The 12,443-nt window shown below is 52.1% G+C and overlaps 1 protein-coding gene across 1 annotated transcript; it reads right to left on the bottom strand.

Annotated features, from left to right (window-relative positions):
- Positions 1-1,240: 1,240 nt before the first annotated feature.
- Positions 1,241-4,722, bottom strand: LOC141936050 (olfactory receptor 14A16-like). Its single transcript, XM_074852775.1, has 7 exons — positions 3,759-4,722; positions 3,520-3,620; positions 3,008-3,096; positions 2,273-2,380; positions 1,552-1,626; positions 1,406-1,468; positions 1,241-1,265 (listed from the first exon to the last, which is right to left on the bottom strand). Exons 1-7 carry the CDS (start codon positions 4,720-4,722, stop codon positions 1,241-1,243), a joined length of 1,425 nt encoding a protein of 474 aa, XP_074708876.1.
- Positions 4,723-12,443: the final 7,721 nt, after the last annotated feature.

Genomic DNA, 12,443 nt, shown 5'->3' with positions numbered 1-12,443 from the left:
GTCTTTGCCCCCTTGGGTACAGCCATCGTCTCTGGCACCAAGGCCTATGAGGGGACATGTTGTCCAAAGGCTCTCAGGGGGGCTCATTGTCCCCTTGCACACCCCCCATAGGGCTGGGGACTGTCAAACCATTGTCCTTCACTCAGCATCACCCACCCCACATCCCACTGGCCCTCGAAGAGCCCTGAGCAATGCGTGAAGGACACGATCTGCCTTCCCAGGGACTGGGGGTCAGGGCTTGGCCTTTCTGCTTCATCAGACAAACTCCATGTTTTCCTAGCATTAGAGCTGCCTGCACTTACCTTTGCCTACCTGCAATCATGGCCTCCAATTACCTGTCCTAATGAGTCTTTGGGGAGGCTTTGCTGGTCATGGTCCTCAGTGGGACTCACTAATGCTTCAAGGTACTTTGGGTTTTGTTTTTTACATGGAGTCTTTGAGAAGTTTGTGCAATCTCCTCTCAGTACCTGAGGTTCAAATACACCAGGGGCTCATTAAAATAAAACAAGTACTAAGGAGCCATGTCTCTTCCTGTACTTTTCTTCAAGTCTTCAAGACTTGTACAGAAAATTGGAGCAGTTTCCTCGTGTAGTTATGGATGAGCATTTCAAAGAGTTTCAAATAAAATGAGGTTTTATTTTCAAGGGTGTATTTTGTTACTTTTCAGTGTAGAGAAGAGGTGATGTCAGCATTCTCCAATAGATACTGATGCAGGGTCTCTCCTAAGGACGTCTGGACAGGTGGAAAATCAGTTCCTTGAGGTCTGACACAGAATGAACAACCTTCCCCCTCACCTCCCCAACCCCACCATTTCTCTTATTGGCCTCTTGGGACTTTTCCTTACATCAGACTTCTCCACTACAGGCTGCAGCTGGAGGTTAGAGCCCCTTTGCACCAGCTCCCACCTGCTTTCCTTAGAGAACTGGCTGCACATGGACACAGATTCTTTTTCCTAATTGTGAGCAAAGAAGAGTAAAGCAAGCTAAAGTTTCATGAGGAGTAAACTATTGCTATTGAAAGCCAGGCAAAGTTTTAACTCCCTGGTGTCAAAGATGCAAGTGCATCCGCGAGAGGTATATGAATGAACAAAGAGTAAGGGGAGGGTAAATGCAGAGAATAATGGAAGGGCCTTTGCCTAGACAGTCTGCATCTGAAAAAGTGACTTTAGAAATTGTCATTGTATCCTGGACAGTTGCAAATACTTGAAAGATCAGAGAAATTAAGTATGTGGTATAACACTCTACTTGGGTGACATTTCTGGGCTCCTAAAAGAGAGGAATGTGTCCAAACGCAGTCAGCATGGACTTCCCAAGGGTAAATCATGCCTCACCTGCCTGATTGCCTTCTTGATGAAGTAACTGCTTCTGTGAATGAGGGAAGAACAGTGGGTGTCATGTATCTTCACCTCTGGAAGACTTTGGACATGGTCTTCCTCAATATTCTTGTACCCAAGTTAGGCCAATCCAGTCTGGATGGGTTGACAAAAAGATGGGTAAAACACCAATTGGATGATGAGGCTGAGAGCGCAGTGAAGAAGGGGTCATACCCTACCTGGAGGCCAATGGGACATATTTGGTCATGGTGGGGCAGCACAGGGGACTCTCCTGGGACCTGGGCAGTTTAGCACTATTAAATGATAGAGATATTCAGACAATCCTAGACTCATAGACCAGCCCAGGTTGGAAGGCACCTCAACAGGTCATCTGGTCCAAATTTTTGTGCAAAAGGGAGCCTGCATGAGATTATCTAGCGCCTTCCGTGATGGGGACTCCATCACGTCCCTTGGGGAGTTTATTCCAGTGAATGATTGTTCTCACTCCTTTGGACTAGCTCCAGTCTGTCCACGTCTTTCGTTAATTGTGGGGACCAGAACTGGACACAGTACTCCAGGTGGAGCCTGACAAACGCTGAGCAGAGTGGGATGATCCAGTCCCTGTGTCTGCTAGTGACGCCCTTGAGGATGCAGCCCAGGAGCCTGTTTGCCGTTGGTGCTGCAGCGGTGCACTGCTGGCTCATCTTCAGCTTGCTGTCCCCCAGGAACAGGTCCTTTTCAGCAAGGCTGCTTCCAGCCACGCAGATCAAGGCTTATACTGGTGTCCTTGGTTATTCCCACCCAAGGGCAGGACTTTGCTAAACTTCAGGCTAAACCCCTTTGTTAAACTTCATCTTGTTCTTGCGGGACCATTCTTCCAGCCTGTCCAGGTCTCTCTGTGAGGCGGCTCTGCCTTCTGATGTGTCCACCTCACCACCCTCTGTGCTGTCATCAGCAAACATTGTGAGGGTGATTTCAACCCCGTCCTCCAGAGAATTGAGGAAGATGTTGAACAGGGTGAAATCCAGTATCTTTTCCTGGGCGATGTATCTTTTACAGGCTTCCAGCCTTAGTAAAAAGCATTGATCACCACCCTCTGAGTGCAGCCTGTTAGCCAATTTCCTACCCACCTCCAATGTGTATCTTGCCCATTTGTCCAGGAGAAATCTGTAGGAAGCAGCCTTTCTGAAATCCAGGTAAACAACATCCACTGCTGTCCTCATGCTGACAGGAGATTTATGTTGTGATCAGGTTAGATTGGCACGATTTGACCTTGGTAAATCTGTGCTGGATTTTCCCAATCAACCCCTCCATTTGATTTGCGATAACTGAAAGGTTCCCTTGTTCAACCCACAGACACCTTTATTGCCCCTTCTCCCCATAGCCATGCTGCTTTGGAAGCTCCCCTGCCATCCAACCCCTGCCCAGCCCCAGCTGTGTCCCATGTTGGTCTTTGCAGACAGCCTTGTTCCAGGGTCTGCTGGGGTCTGGGCCAGGAGAGAGGCCGGGCAGGGCTGGAAGTTCCCCCCATCCAGGCACTGAGACCAGCAGGAGGATGGAGATGGTCTCACAGAAAGCCTCACCCATAGCCCTGGGTGAGCAGCCAGTGCTGGAAATGGCTGATGAGAGAGGCTGGGGGGTGATGAAGGTCCTGGGCCACCTTCCTGGTCTGTCCATGCCACCAAGGGCACAGACCAGCCTCTTCTCTCCTGCACCTGAGTGTCTTCAATCCCTTCCACAAGCCCTGGCTCTGCACTACAAATGCCCTGGTGAGTGTCCTCACCCTGTGTGGTCACAAAGTGCGAGTTATATGCTGATGGTTTTCTCTCATTGGCACTTTCCAGCCCAGCCCAGCTCCCTCCAAGCCCTCCCACCTCCCTCGCCCTCTCTCTTCCTCTATCCCCAGGAAAGCCCAGTCTGGGCCGGTCCCAAGGCAGTGCCCACTGCAGGGTGCTCTGGGCACTCACCCCGCAGCCTCAGCCCCTCTGAAGGGCACAGCAGCTCCTCGGGGACAGGGAGGAGTCATCCCCAGAGATGGGAGGCACCCATGGCACAAGGAGAAGGAGGTCAGGGGTACCCTGCATGTCCTGCTCTCCTCTCCAGCAGATCCTGAATGGTTTGGTGCTCCTCCGTTCCATCCCCTTTCCCCAGATCAGTGCAAGATCCCTGAGCTGGTGCAACCAGAAAAGTGTTTTCATTCCACATACACTCCTCTTGTGGTAAGGATGGATGTAAGACAAAGAAATCATGGGTTCATTTATTTTGCTTAAATACACAGAGGACCTGTCTTCTCCTTTAGACAATGGCCCTGGGCCATACAAGACAGGTGGATACTGATGTAGGAGGGAAAGAATAATCTAATTTCTTTATAGATCATCATCAGGAATGTATAAAGAAAAATAACCATATAACAAAGGAAAGAAATGTTTAGGTTGTCATAACATACGCTGGGAGCTATTTGCAGAGAAAGTTTGACAGTCTATGGCTGATGACAAACGTCCAATCAGTTTCTTCAGGGCATCCTTGAGTTCCTGGTTCCTCATGCTGTAGATGAGGGGGTTCACTGCTGGAGGCACCACCGAGTACAGAAATGAAACCACTAGGTTCAGAAGTGGGGAGGATATGGAGGGGGGCTTCAGGTGGGCAACCATAACAGTGCTGATGAAGAGGGAGACCACAAACAGGTGTGGGAGGCACGTGGAAAAGGCTTTGTGGCGTCCCTGATTAGAGGGGATCCTCAGCACGGCCTTGAAGATCTGCACATAGGACACCACAATGAAAAAAAAATATCCAAGAAATAAACAGGCACTAACCATGATAAGCTGATCTTCCCTGAGGTAGGAGTGTGAGCAGGAGAGCTTGAGGATCTGGGAGATTTCACAGAAGAACTGGTCCAGAGCATTGCCTTGGCAGAGGGGTAGTGAAAATGTGTTGGCCGTGTGCAGCACAGCATAGAGAAACCCAGTGCCCCAGGCAGCTGCTGCCATGTGGACACAAGCTCTGCTGCCCAGGAGGGTCCCGTAGTGCAGGGGTTTGCAGATGGCAACGTAGCGGTCGTAGGACATGAGAGTGAGAAGGAAATACTCTCCTGAAGCAAAGAAATAGAAGAAAAAGACCTGTGTGGCACATCCATAGTAGGAAATTGCCCTTTTGTCCCAGAGGGAATTGGCCATGGCTTTGGGGAGAGTGGTGGAGATGGAGCCCAGGTCGAGGAGGGAGAGGTTGAGGAGGAAGAAGTACATGGGGGTGTGCAGGTGGTGGTCACAGGCGATGGTGGTGATGATGAGGCCGTTGCCCAGGAGGGCAGCCAGGGAGATGCCCAGGAAGAGCCAGAAGTGCAAGAGCTGCAGCTCCCGTGTGTCTGCGAATGCCAGGAGGAGGAACTCAGTGATGGAGCTGCTGTTGGACATTTGTTCTCTCTGGGCATGGGGGACTGTTGAAAGAGGAAGAGACATTGATAATGGAAGGCAGACTTCTCTGAGCCAATCCTATGCTCCAAAAAACTCCACTCAAAATTACTTCTCTTTCTTTTTGGGATCTGCATCCAACGCCCTTTTATGAGCTCAAGCTAATGCTTCTGAGTGAGGGCTGTTTCTTTGAAGGGGCAGAAGACAACATCTCTTGCATTGCTCGCAGCCTGAACACGGGGGAGCCCTGAGGGACAAAAGGCGTCCCTCTGCCCTCTTGCAGAGTCAGGAGAGCTGCAGGTCTGCCCACAAGTGACCAGCTGGTCACCATGCAGGTGCCCTGTGCTTATTACACCTCTCTCCACTGGAGGATGATCTCATTAAAAATGTAGTTGAAGAAAATGGACTTCTGTGAACTTCAGAAGAGTCCAGTTTCAAATTCAGTTTCTCCAAACATCTCCGTATTTCCCTATGCAGAGAGTGATTCAGAGTATCTCTGCTGACTGGAGTTCTGCCTACAAGGAGTTGTTTCCCTCTCTCCAAGACTCGTCCCTGTCAGTGCTCACAGCCCCCATCCCACCCGCTGTGTGCCCAGCTTTGCCCTGAAGACTCCTCCTGGCAGCAGGGCCCTGCCCAGGGGCATCTCTGTGTGTGCAGGGTCTAAGAAGCAGTTCAGAAAACTCCTAAGGAGAATTTGGGTCTCACTTCTTTCTCCAGAATAGAGAAATAATTTCCCATCTCCCTCTGTCCACCCAGGAAGTGAACAGGGGAAAACTCAAAGCACAGACTCTTTCCCTTTCAGTTAAATGTTGGCTTGATGTACTTCTTCAAAAAGGCTCTCACTATATGTACCATGCAGCACCCTCTCCACAGCAGAAGGACCCTGCCCTGCCGGGGGTCTCTCCTTCACCACACAGCTTCTCCCCACAGCGCTGTGGGCAGCTCCCCAGGCAGGCTGAGTGCTGACCCTGGCAGGCGGCAGAGTCCCTGCCCCAGCACACAGCCCCTGGGCTGCAGGGACCCTGCTCTCAAGGACAGCCCTGGGCACCCCTGGCTGCACCCACGCCTGCACACCCCTGCAGCCGTCCCCGGGAGAAGGCAGCCGCCATGGCCTGTCCCTCTGACAGTGCAGCAGGGAAGCCCTGCTCTGGAGCACGGCCTCCTCCTCCATACACCAGGGACATTCCTGGGGCTGTGCCGGCTTCACCACATCCCTCCACCACCTGCAGCTGCATTGCCCTGCACCCAGAGACTTACTGTGTCAAGGGCTGGGAAGATTTCTCCTCCAGTGAGCTCTCAGCATCCTGCCCCTGCCATCTGCCTTTCCCCTCTCTGTGCCCGGCTCCTCTGCCCTCGGTGCCTGCAGGCAGTGCCCTCAGCACTGCTGCGCTTTGCAGAGGAGCTGCTCCTGGGCAGAGCTGTCTCTCTGCAGTGCTGACCACTTGCCCTCAGCTCCCTCCGTCCCAGGAGCCTGGCCCAGCTCTGTAGCAGAGGATCAGCCCAAGGCATTTTAATGACTCCTCAGGTGGGTTTGGTGCTGAGTCCATGAATCTTAGACAGCGATAGGAAGATGAAGGTTCTTGTCAAGAAGTCCAAGTCAGATGCAAACTCCAAAATTTCTTGGAGTTGTTAATGGGTCCCAGTGAGGACCATTACTGACAAAGCCTCCCCAGGGCCTGGTTAGAGAAGAAAACCTGAGGCAGACATGACACGTAAACAATGGCCATGTCAAGGTATAACAGATTTTGAGTAAACCTGGATGTGTTACATTAAGCTAAAGGCCCATGACCTGACCACCAGCCTCTGGGAAAGGAGGGCCTGTCCCTCACACAGTGCTCAGGGCTCTTCCTGGGGCAGCGTGATGTGGGGATGGGCAATGCCAAGTGCAGGACTGTGGTCCAACACCTCCCAGGCTCTTGGGTGGGGAAGGGGAGGCCATGAGACCCAGTGCTGGAAGGGGAAGGTGCTTCCTCATCGGCATCAGTGGCAGAGACAACAGCCAGAGCCAAGGGCAGAAAGAGCTCATCTCTGCTGGGGGATTTTCAGACTTTCTTCATCCCTCTATCGTCTCCACCATGGGCTCTCTCACCGTGTCCCACACCCGCACCTCTTTCTCTGCAGGCTGGAGACCTCCACCCAGCTACCACACCTTGCTCTCACGTGCGCATCTCCCTTCCTTTACTGAGATCTCTCCATCCTTCCTTACTGCTCCTTGAAACACAAAGCCTGGGGCTGCTCCATTCTCCCTCTGGGTGACTTGTTACACCACAGCACTGCCCTTCGAGTGACATTTCTCTGTGTCCATTCTGGGCCTCCCCAGCTGCACTTGGTGGCATTAGTTCTTTCTCATGATGTATCTCACTACAAAGAAAAGCTCCATCATCTCTGAAATCCCCCCTCAGTCACTCTCAGGCTACTCCTATCGTGCCTGGAGCCTCCACACCGCTGGGCCAAAGAACTCCAGGTCCCTCAGCCACCCCACACAGCTCATGGGCACCAGGTCCCAAACCCCACCTTGGCAGACCTTCACTCAACACTCTCCAGGTCCTCCCTACTTCTCCAAAATGGGGAGCCACAGCCTGGGACACACCCATGTGTGTGGGGCCACACCAGTGCTGAGTGGAGGGGGATGGTAACTCAGGGTTTCAGGGTGGCCCACGCTCCTCTGAATGCAGCCCCGTAGGCAGCTGCCCTCGTTCATCGCGTCCGTCCTCTCCTGGCTCATAGGGCATCCCTCGTAGTACCCAGGCCCTTCTCCTCAGGGTTGTTGCTCAGTCGGTCACGTCCCAGCCTGTCCTGATGTATGAGGCTGTTCGCCCCCTGCTCCCAATGATGTAGGATTAGCCACTTTTCCTCATAAAACGTCAAGTTTGAGAAATCCCAGGTTTTGTCAAGGTTCCGATGGACTGTAGAAAAGTTTGTTCAGCGTTTAATATTTGTGTGCAGCTGGCTTATCTTGACTGGGGTGTCTCTCACAAGAGAACAGCACGAAGAGTTGCAGGGCACTACAGATCCCCTCTCCTGGAGAAACTGTGGGGTCCTGGGGGTCTGGTACTGATAAGGCCATGGGGCTGGACCCTGAGGGGAAGATTCCCTTTATGGGAGAGAGCAGCAGGAATGTGTGGAGCTCTGCCTGGGGATGGAGGATGAGTCAGCTGAGCTGAAGGGTCATGGACAACACTGTGGTGGGTGGATGTCTGCTATGGACCCCCAGATGAGGAAGAGGATGTAGATGAAGCCTTCTGCATTCAACTGGAAGAAGCCCTGCACCTCATGGCACTCCTAAACTCTCCCAAGTTTAGGAGACAGTTTTAAGACAGCACAGTGAAAGCCATCCAGGAGGGTTTGGGAGTTAATTGACAACATCATCCTGACAAGGGTGACTGAGGAGCCAGTGAGGGGAGGTGTCCTGCAGGCAATCATACTTAGAAACAAGGAAGAGCTGGTCAGGGATGTAACATTCAGGGGTTGAGAAAGTAGAGTTGAGGCTCCTGAGAGAACAGAAGAAGGCAAAGAGCAGGACTACACTGAGCAAGCTTTAGCCTGTGGAGTAACCTGCTTGGCAGAATCCCACGGGATATGACACTGAAGAGAAGAGGCGAGAGGTGTTTGATGGTCAAGGATCTCCTGTTCAAGCTCCAGAACAGCACCACCAGATATGCAGGAATTGAAGCAACACTGGAGAAGACGCATATGGATGAGAAAGGAGCTCCTGACAAAAATAAGCATGAAGAGGCGGCACAGAGAATTTCAAATCTGTCTGCCTTCCAGCCTCAGATGTTCCATTACTCTCTGCTGGAGAAATAAATTTTTGTGTTTCTATGCATGTGTCTGCGTGTTTGTGTGTGTTTGTCTGTGTTAGGGGATACTGAAGGCATGACGGGATCCCAGGACCAGCTACTGGACAGGTGGAGAGTCTAAGATTGGCTCCTGGAGAGATCACTACTGGACACGTGTCTATAGAGGCCGATGTTTTCCACTGCCACAGCCCAGCATACAAACAGCCCAAACCTCGTTTCTCCTTTCTCCACTGACAGTGGTTGTGCTTGGCCTACAGACCTCCCGAGGTCCCATCCAGGATGGGTGACGGTGCATTTCCTTCCACCACAGCTCTTCCCTTGATGATGATTGGGAGAGCGCTCATGTTCTCCATGACCATGGAAGGGAGCAGACATACATTTGTAGCAATCAGCTCCTAAATTTTGTTCCACTAAAGTCATTGACTACTCAGCAGGGAACCTCTGATGCAGTCTTCATCATGTCTGAGCTTAACCTTTGCTTTTCTTTTTCTTCCTTTTCCCTCCCATGTTCTTCTCTTTGATCACCCTCACACATTCCTCTACAAACAGCCCAACTCTGATCTTTCCCCACTGCCCCTGGCTTTGCTGGCTTCGTGCCCTCCTAGAGTGTTTCTAAGAGTGTTGTCATGTTGATTCCTGCCTTGGTCAGTACAAACCCAGCAACTCCTTTTATTAGCTGTGGTGTCCTGCAGTTTCTTATCCGGTGATCTTGTGTTGATGGCTCACCACAATCATGGTGAGCCACCTGCACACAAACATTGACAGCCAGAAAAATGGAGCTTCAGTCCAGGAGGCCTTTGAGAAACTCTGGGACTCGGCCAACAGAAAGGTAAAGTTTTAGAAGGAGAAGTGGCCAGTCCCGCATCGGGGGGAAGAATAACCTCTATCAATCACCAGGTGTAAGAATTCAGGAGAGGATGGCAAGAGACCGGCATGGTTGAGTGGAGACCTGCTGGTCAAAGTAAAGGGCAAGAAGGAAATGCACAGGCAGTGGCAGCAGGGACAGGTACCCTGGGATGAGTAGAGGGACGCTGCTGGGTTGTGTAGGTATGGGGTCCGGAAGGCCAAGGTTCAGCTGGAGGTGAACTTGTCAAAGGATGCAAAGAATAAGAAAAAGGGCTTCTACAGGTACATCAGCCTGAAAAGAAGGTCAAAAAACTTGTATCAATTCAATGAATAAGACTGGAAAACTAGAAATAACGGACAGGGAGAAGGCTGAGGTACTCAACAAGACTTTTTCCTCAGTCTTCACTGCAACCTCTCTTCCCAAACCTCTCGAGTGGATGGACCACAAGGCAGGGACTGGTGGAGCAAAGTCCCTCCCACTGTAAGAGAAGGTCAGATTCAGGACCACCTGGGGAACTGAACATACATAAGTCTGTGGGACCTGACAAGATGCATCCCAGAGTCCTGAGGGAATTGGCTGATACAGTTACCAAGCCACCCTCCAGGATATTTGAAGTCCTGGCAGTCAGGGGAAATCCCCGGTGCCTGAAAAAAGGGAACCATTGCACCCCTTTTTGAAAAGAGTAGAAAGGAGGACCCTGGGAACTAGCGACCTGTCAGCCTCACCTCTGTGCCTGGGAAGATCATGGAAATGATCCTCCTAGAAGCTGTGCTGAGGCACTTGGAGGACAGGGAAGTGATTTGAGACAGCATGGCTTCACCTTGCCTGACCAACCTTGTGGCCTTCTAAGATGGAGTGACAACATTAGTGGGCAAGGGAAGAGCTATGGATGTCGTCTAGCTGGGCTTCTGTAAACCTGTGACACAGTTCCCCACAACACGTTCAGCTGTCAGGGGTGCTCTACTCACCCCCCATCACCACCCCAAGGTGCATCGGTCCTTCCATGTGTAGCTGCCCCATGCAAGAAGCTGGACTGATGCCAAGGAAGGTGGTTGGATCCATGTCAGATGCAGGGGTGACTCTGCTACCAGGGCTGGTGTCTCTGCCAAGCCTGGCTTTGCCCTGGGGGCTCTAGGCGTGGGTGCTGGGGGTGCACAAGGAGGAGTCCTGGGAGGGATAAATCTGTCCTTCACCTTTTCTAGCTTCACCCAGCACTCGCCACACTGCAGAGGAAGATGAAGGTCGCAGTGCTCACCATGGCCCTGCTCTTCCCCATCCTGCTGTGCACCCTAGAAAATGCTCAAGTGAGTCCCCAGTGCCACGGGGAGGTGCTCAAGGCTGCGGATGGGTCTTGGCTGCAGGACATCAGGTCTCCTGCAGAACGAAATCATAGTGGGGAGCATGAAACCCCTTGCCTTGGCCTCTCCCTTTCCCAAGCCAGGGGCTCCTGCAGGCTCCCCTGCACCTCCAGCCCCATCTTGCTCCCCTCCACAATTCCATCTGTTTCCCCCTTTCCCCCTCAATTAATGTTCCTGTACCCAGAGCCTCAGTTCCTGTTGGAATGGTTGGACCCGTCTCTTCCCTGGGAGTGCCCACACAGATTTCTTGTCCTGATGACACCACCTCCATCCGTTTTGTGCAACCCCATCCCCTTGTTTTGGTCCCTTCAGACATCTCATCCCTGGGATCTCCTTCATGTCCTATCTAGGGTCCCCAAATCCCCTCCTTTGATCCCTCCCGATGCCTTTTTTTCTGTCTTTCCCCTCAGTCTTTTGCTTTTCATCCTGTCCACTGTAGCAGTGTCCCCAGATCCCCTTCTTTGAACCCCCACTCCCAAACACTCTCCCAATCCTGTCGTTTTTGTCCTCTGCAGTCCTCTTCCTTCTTACCCCACCAACCACTGTGCTTGAAGTCTCCGTGTCCCCTCCACTTGAATTCCTTTAATCCTCACTTGCATTCGACACAGTCCTGTCCCTGCAATACCCCCAGCCCAGTACCCTGGTGTCCACTAATTCACCCCAGTGCCCTGTCTTTGGGTCTCCCCCCACCTCAACCCCATCCTCTCTGAAGGACATGAATTCCTCACTCTCTCCTTGTCTCCATCCCCACCCCTGGTCCTTGCATGGACAGGTATGCCAGGTGACACTTGGAGGAATGGGGCCAGGCAGAGCAGAAGGGATTTTCCTGCTCAGACCAGGGGGAAGCCATGGGCCTGTGGGGAGTGGGGACACCTGTGTCTCACACCCAGCCCCACCAAGATCCAGTCCAGACCACCCCTTTGCTCTTCTTCCCTAGGCATTCTTCGAAGCAAGTGCAGGTTATGGCATGGTGGTAAGTAGTGGGGTGGACTTGAAGGGCATCCAGTCTGGGGAACTGGAGGGCACTTTGGTCCTCCCATCCCTTGCTGGTACTGGGGACATCTCAGTGACCAGTGAGGTCTCATGGTCTTTCTCACAGGGTGTATTTAAGAAGGTAGGTGACCATGATATCTGCTGGCCTCAGACCCTCCCCTCCCATGGCCAGGACACTCCAGGGCATCCAGTGTGCCCCAGGAAAACCCTGGTTTTTACCACCTAACCCTCCAAAGCCCTCGTTCCCACACTCTGATCCTGTCACCCATGCTTTAGATCCTGGTGCAGCAAGCTGTGCAGACCCCACCTGTTGAAGTGTTATTTCATTTTGCTCCTGAGAGCTCTTTCAGTGTTTTCTTACAAGGAAAACAATTGTAGTCATGACTTCTACTGCCCCGAAAAGAGGATGTCCACACGGGCATTTGTTGCTGCAGTTTTGTATGAAGCTCAGGACATGCAGATGGCCCGATCACCAGTGGAAGGGTTAGGGTTTGATTGTCTTTTATAATCAAATTTAACTTATGACCAAGGGATACACTCAGCCCAACAGGACCTGAAGCCCAGGCTGTACATGGAGCACAGCCCAGGCCTGGGTCTACTCAGGTTTGCTGTTATGAGGATCACTGATGACTCAATGCACAGTGATCTTCTGGTCAGGATCAATGAACCTCCTGATGAAGGACAGCAGGAGGATGAAGTGTCCTTTAGACAGCTGGAGAACGGACA

This window comes from Strix uralensis, chromosome 31 (assembly GCF_047716275.1).
Source record: "Strix uralensis isolate ZFMK-TIS-50842 chromosome 31, bStrUra1, whole genome shotgun sequence".
NCBI classification, from domain to species: domain Eukaryota; kingdom Metazoa; phylum Chordata; class Aves; order Strigiformes; family Strigidae; genus Strix; species Strix uralensis.
This window is presented reverse-complemented; position numbering and strand designations above follow the sequence as displayed.

Coding starts and splice junctions, on each gene's coding strand:
- LOC141936050 (XM_074852775.1), bottom strand. CDS start 4,722: ATGTCCAACAGCAGCTCCATCACTGAGTTCCTCCTCCTGGCATTCGCA. Junction 1,627..2,272: donor GTTGAAATCACCCTCACAAT/GTTTGCTGATGA, acceptor ATCATTTAATAG/TGCTAAACTGCCCAGGTCCC. Junction 1,266..1,405: donor ATGTCCAAAGTCTTCCAGAG/GTGAAGATACAT, acceptor CCTCTCTTTTAG/GAGCCCAGAAATGTCACCCA.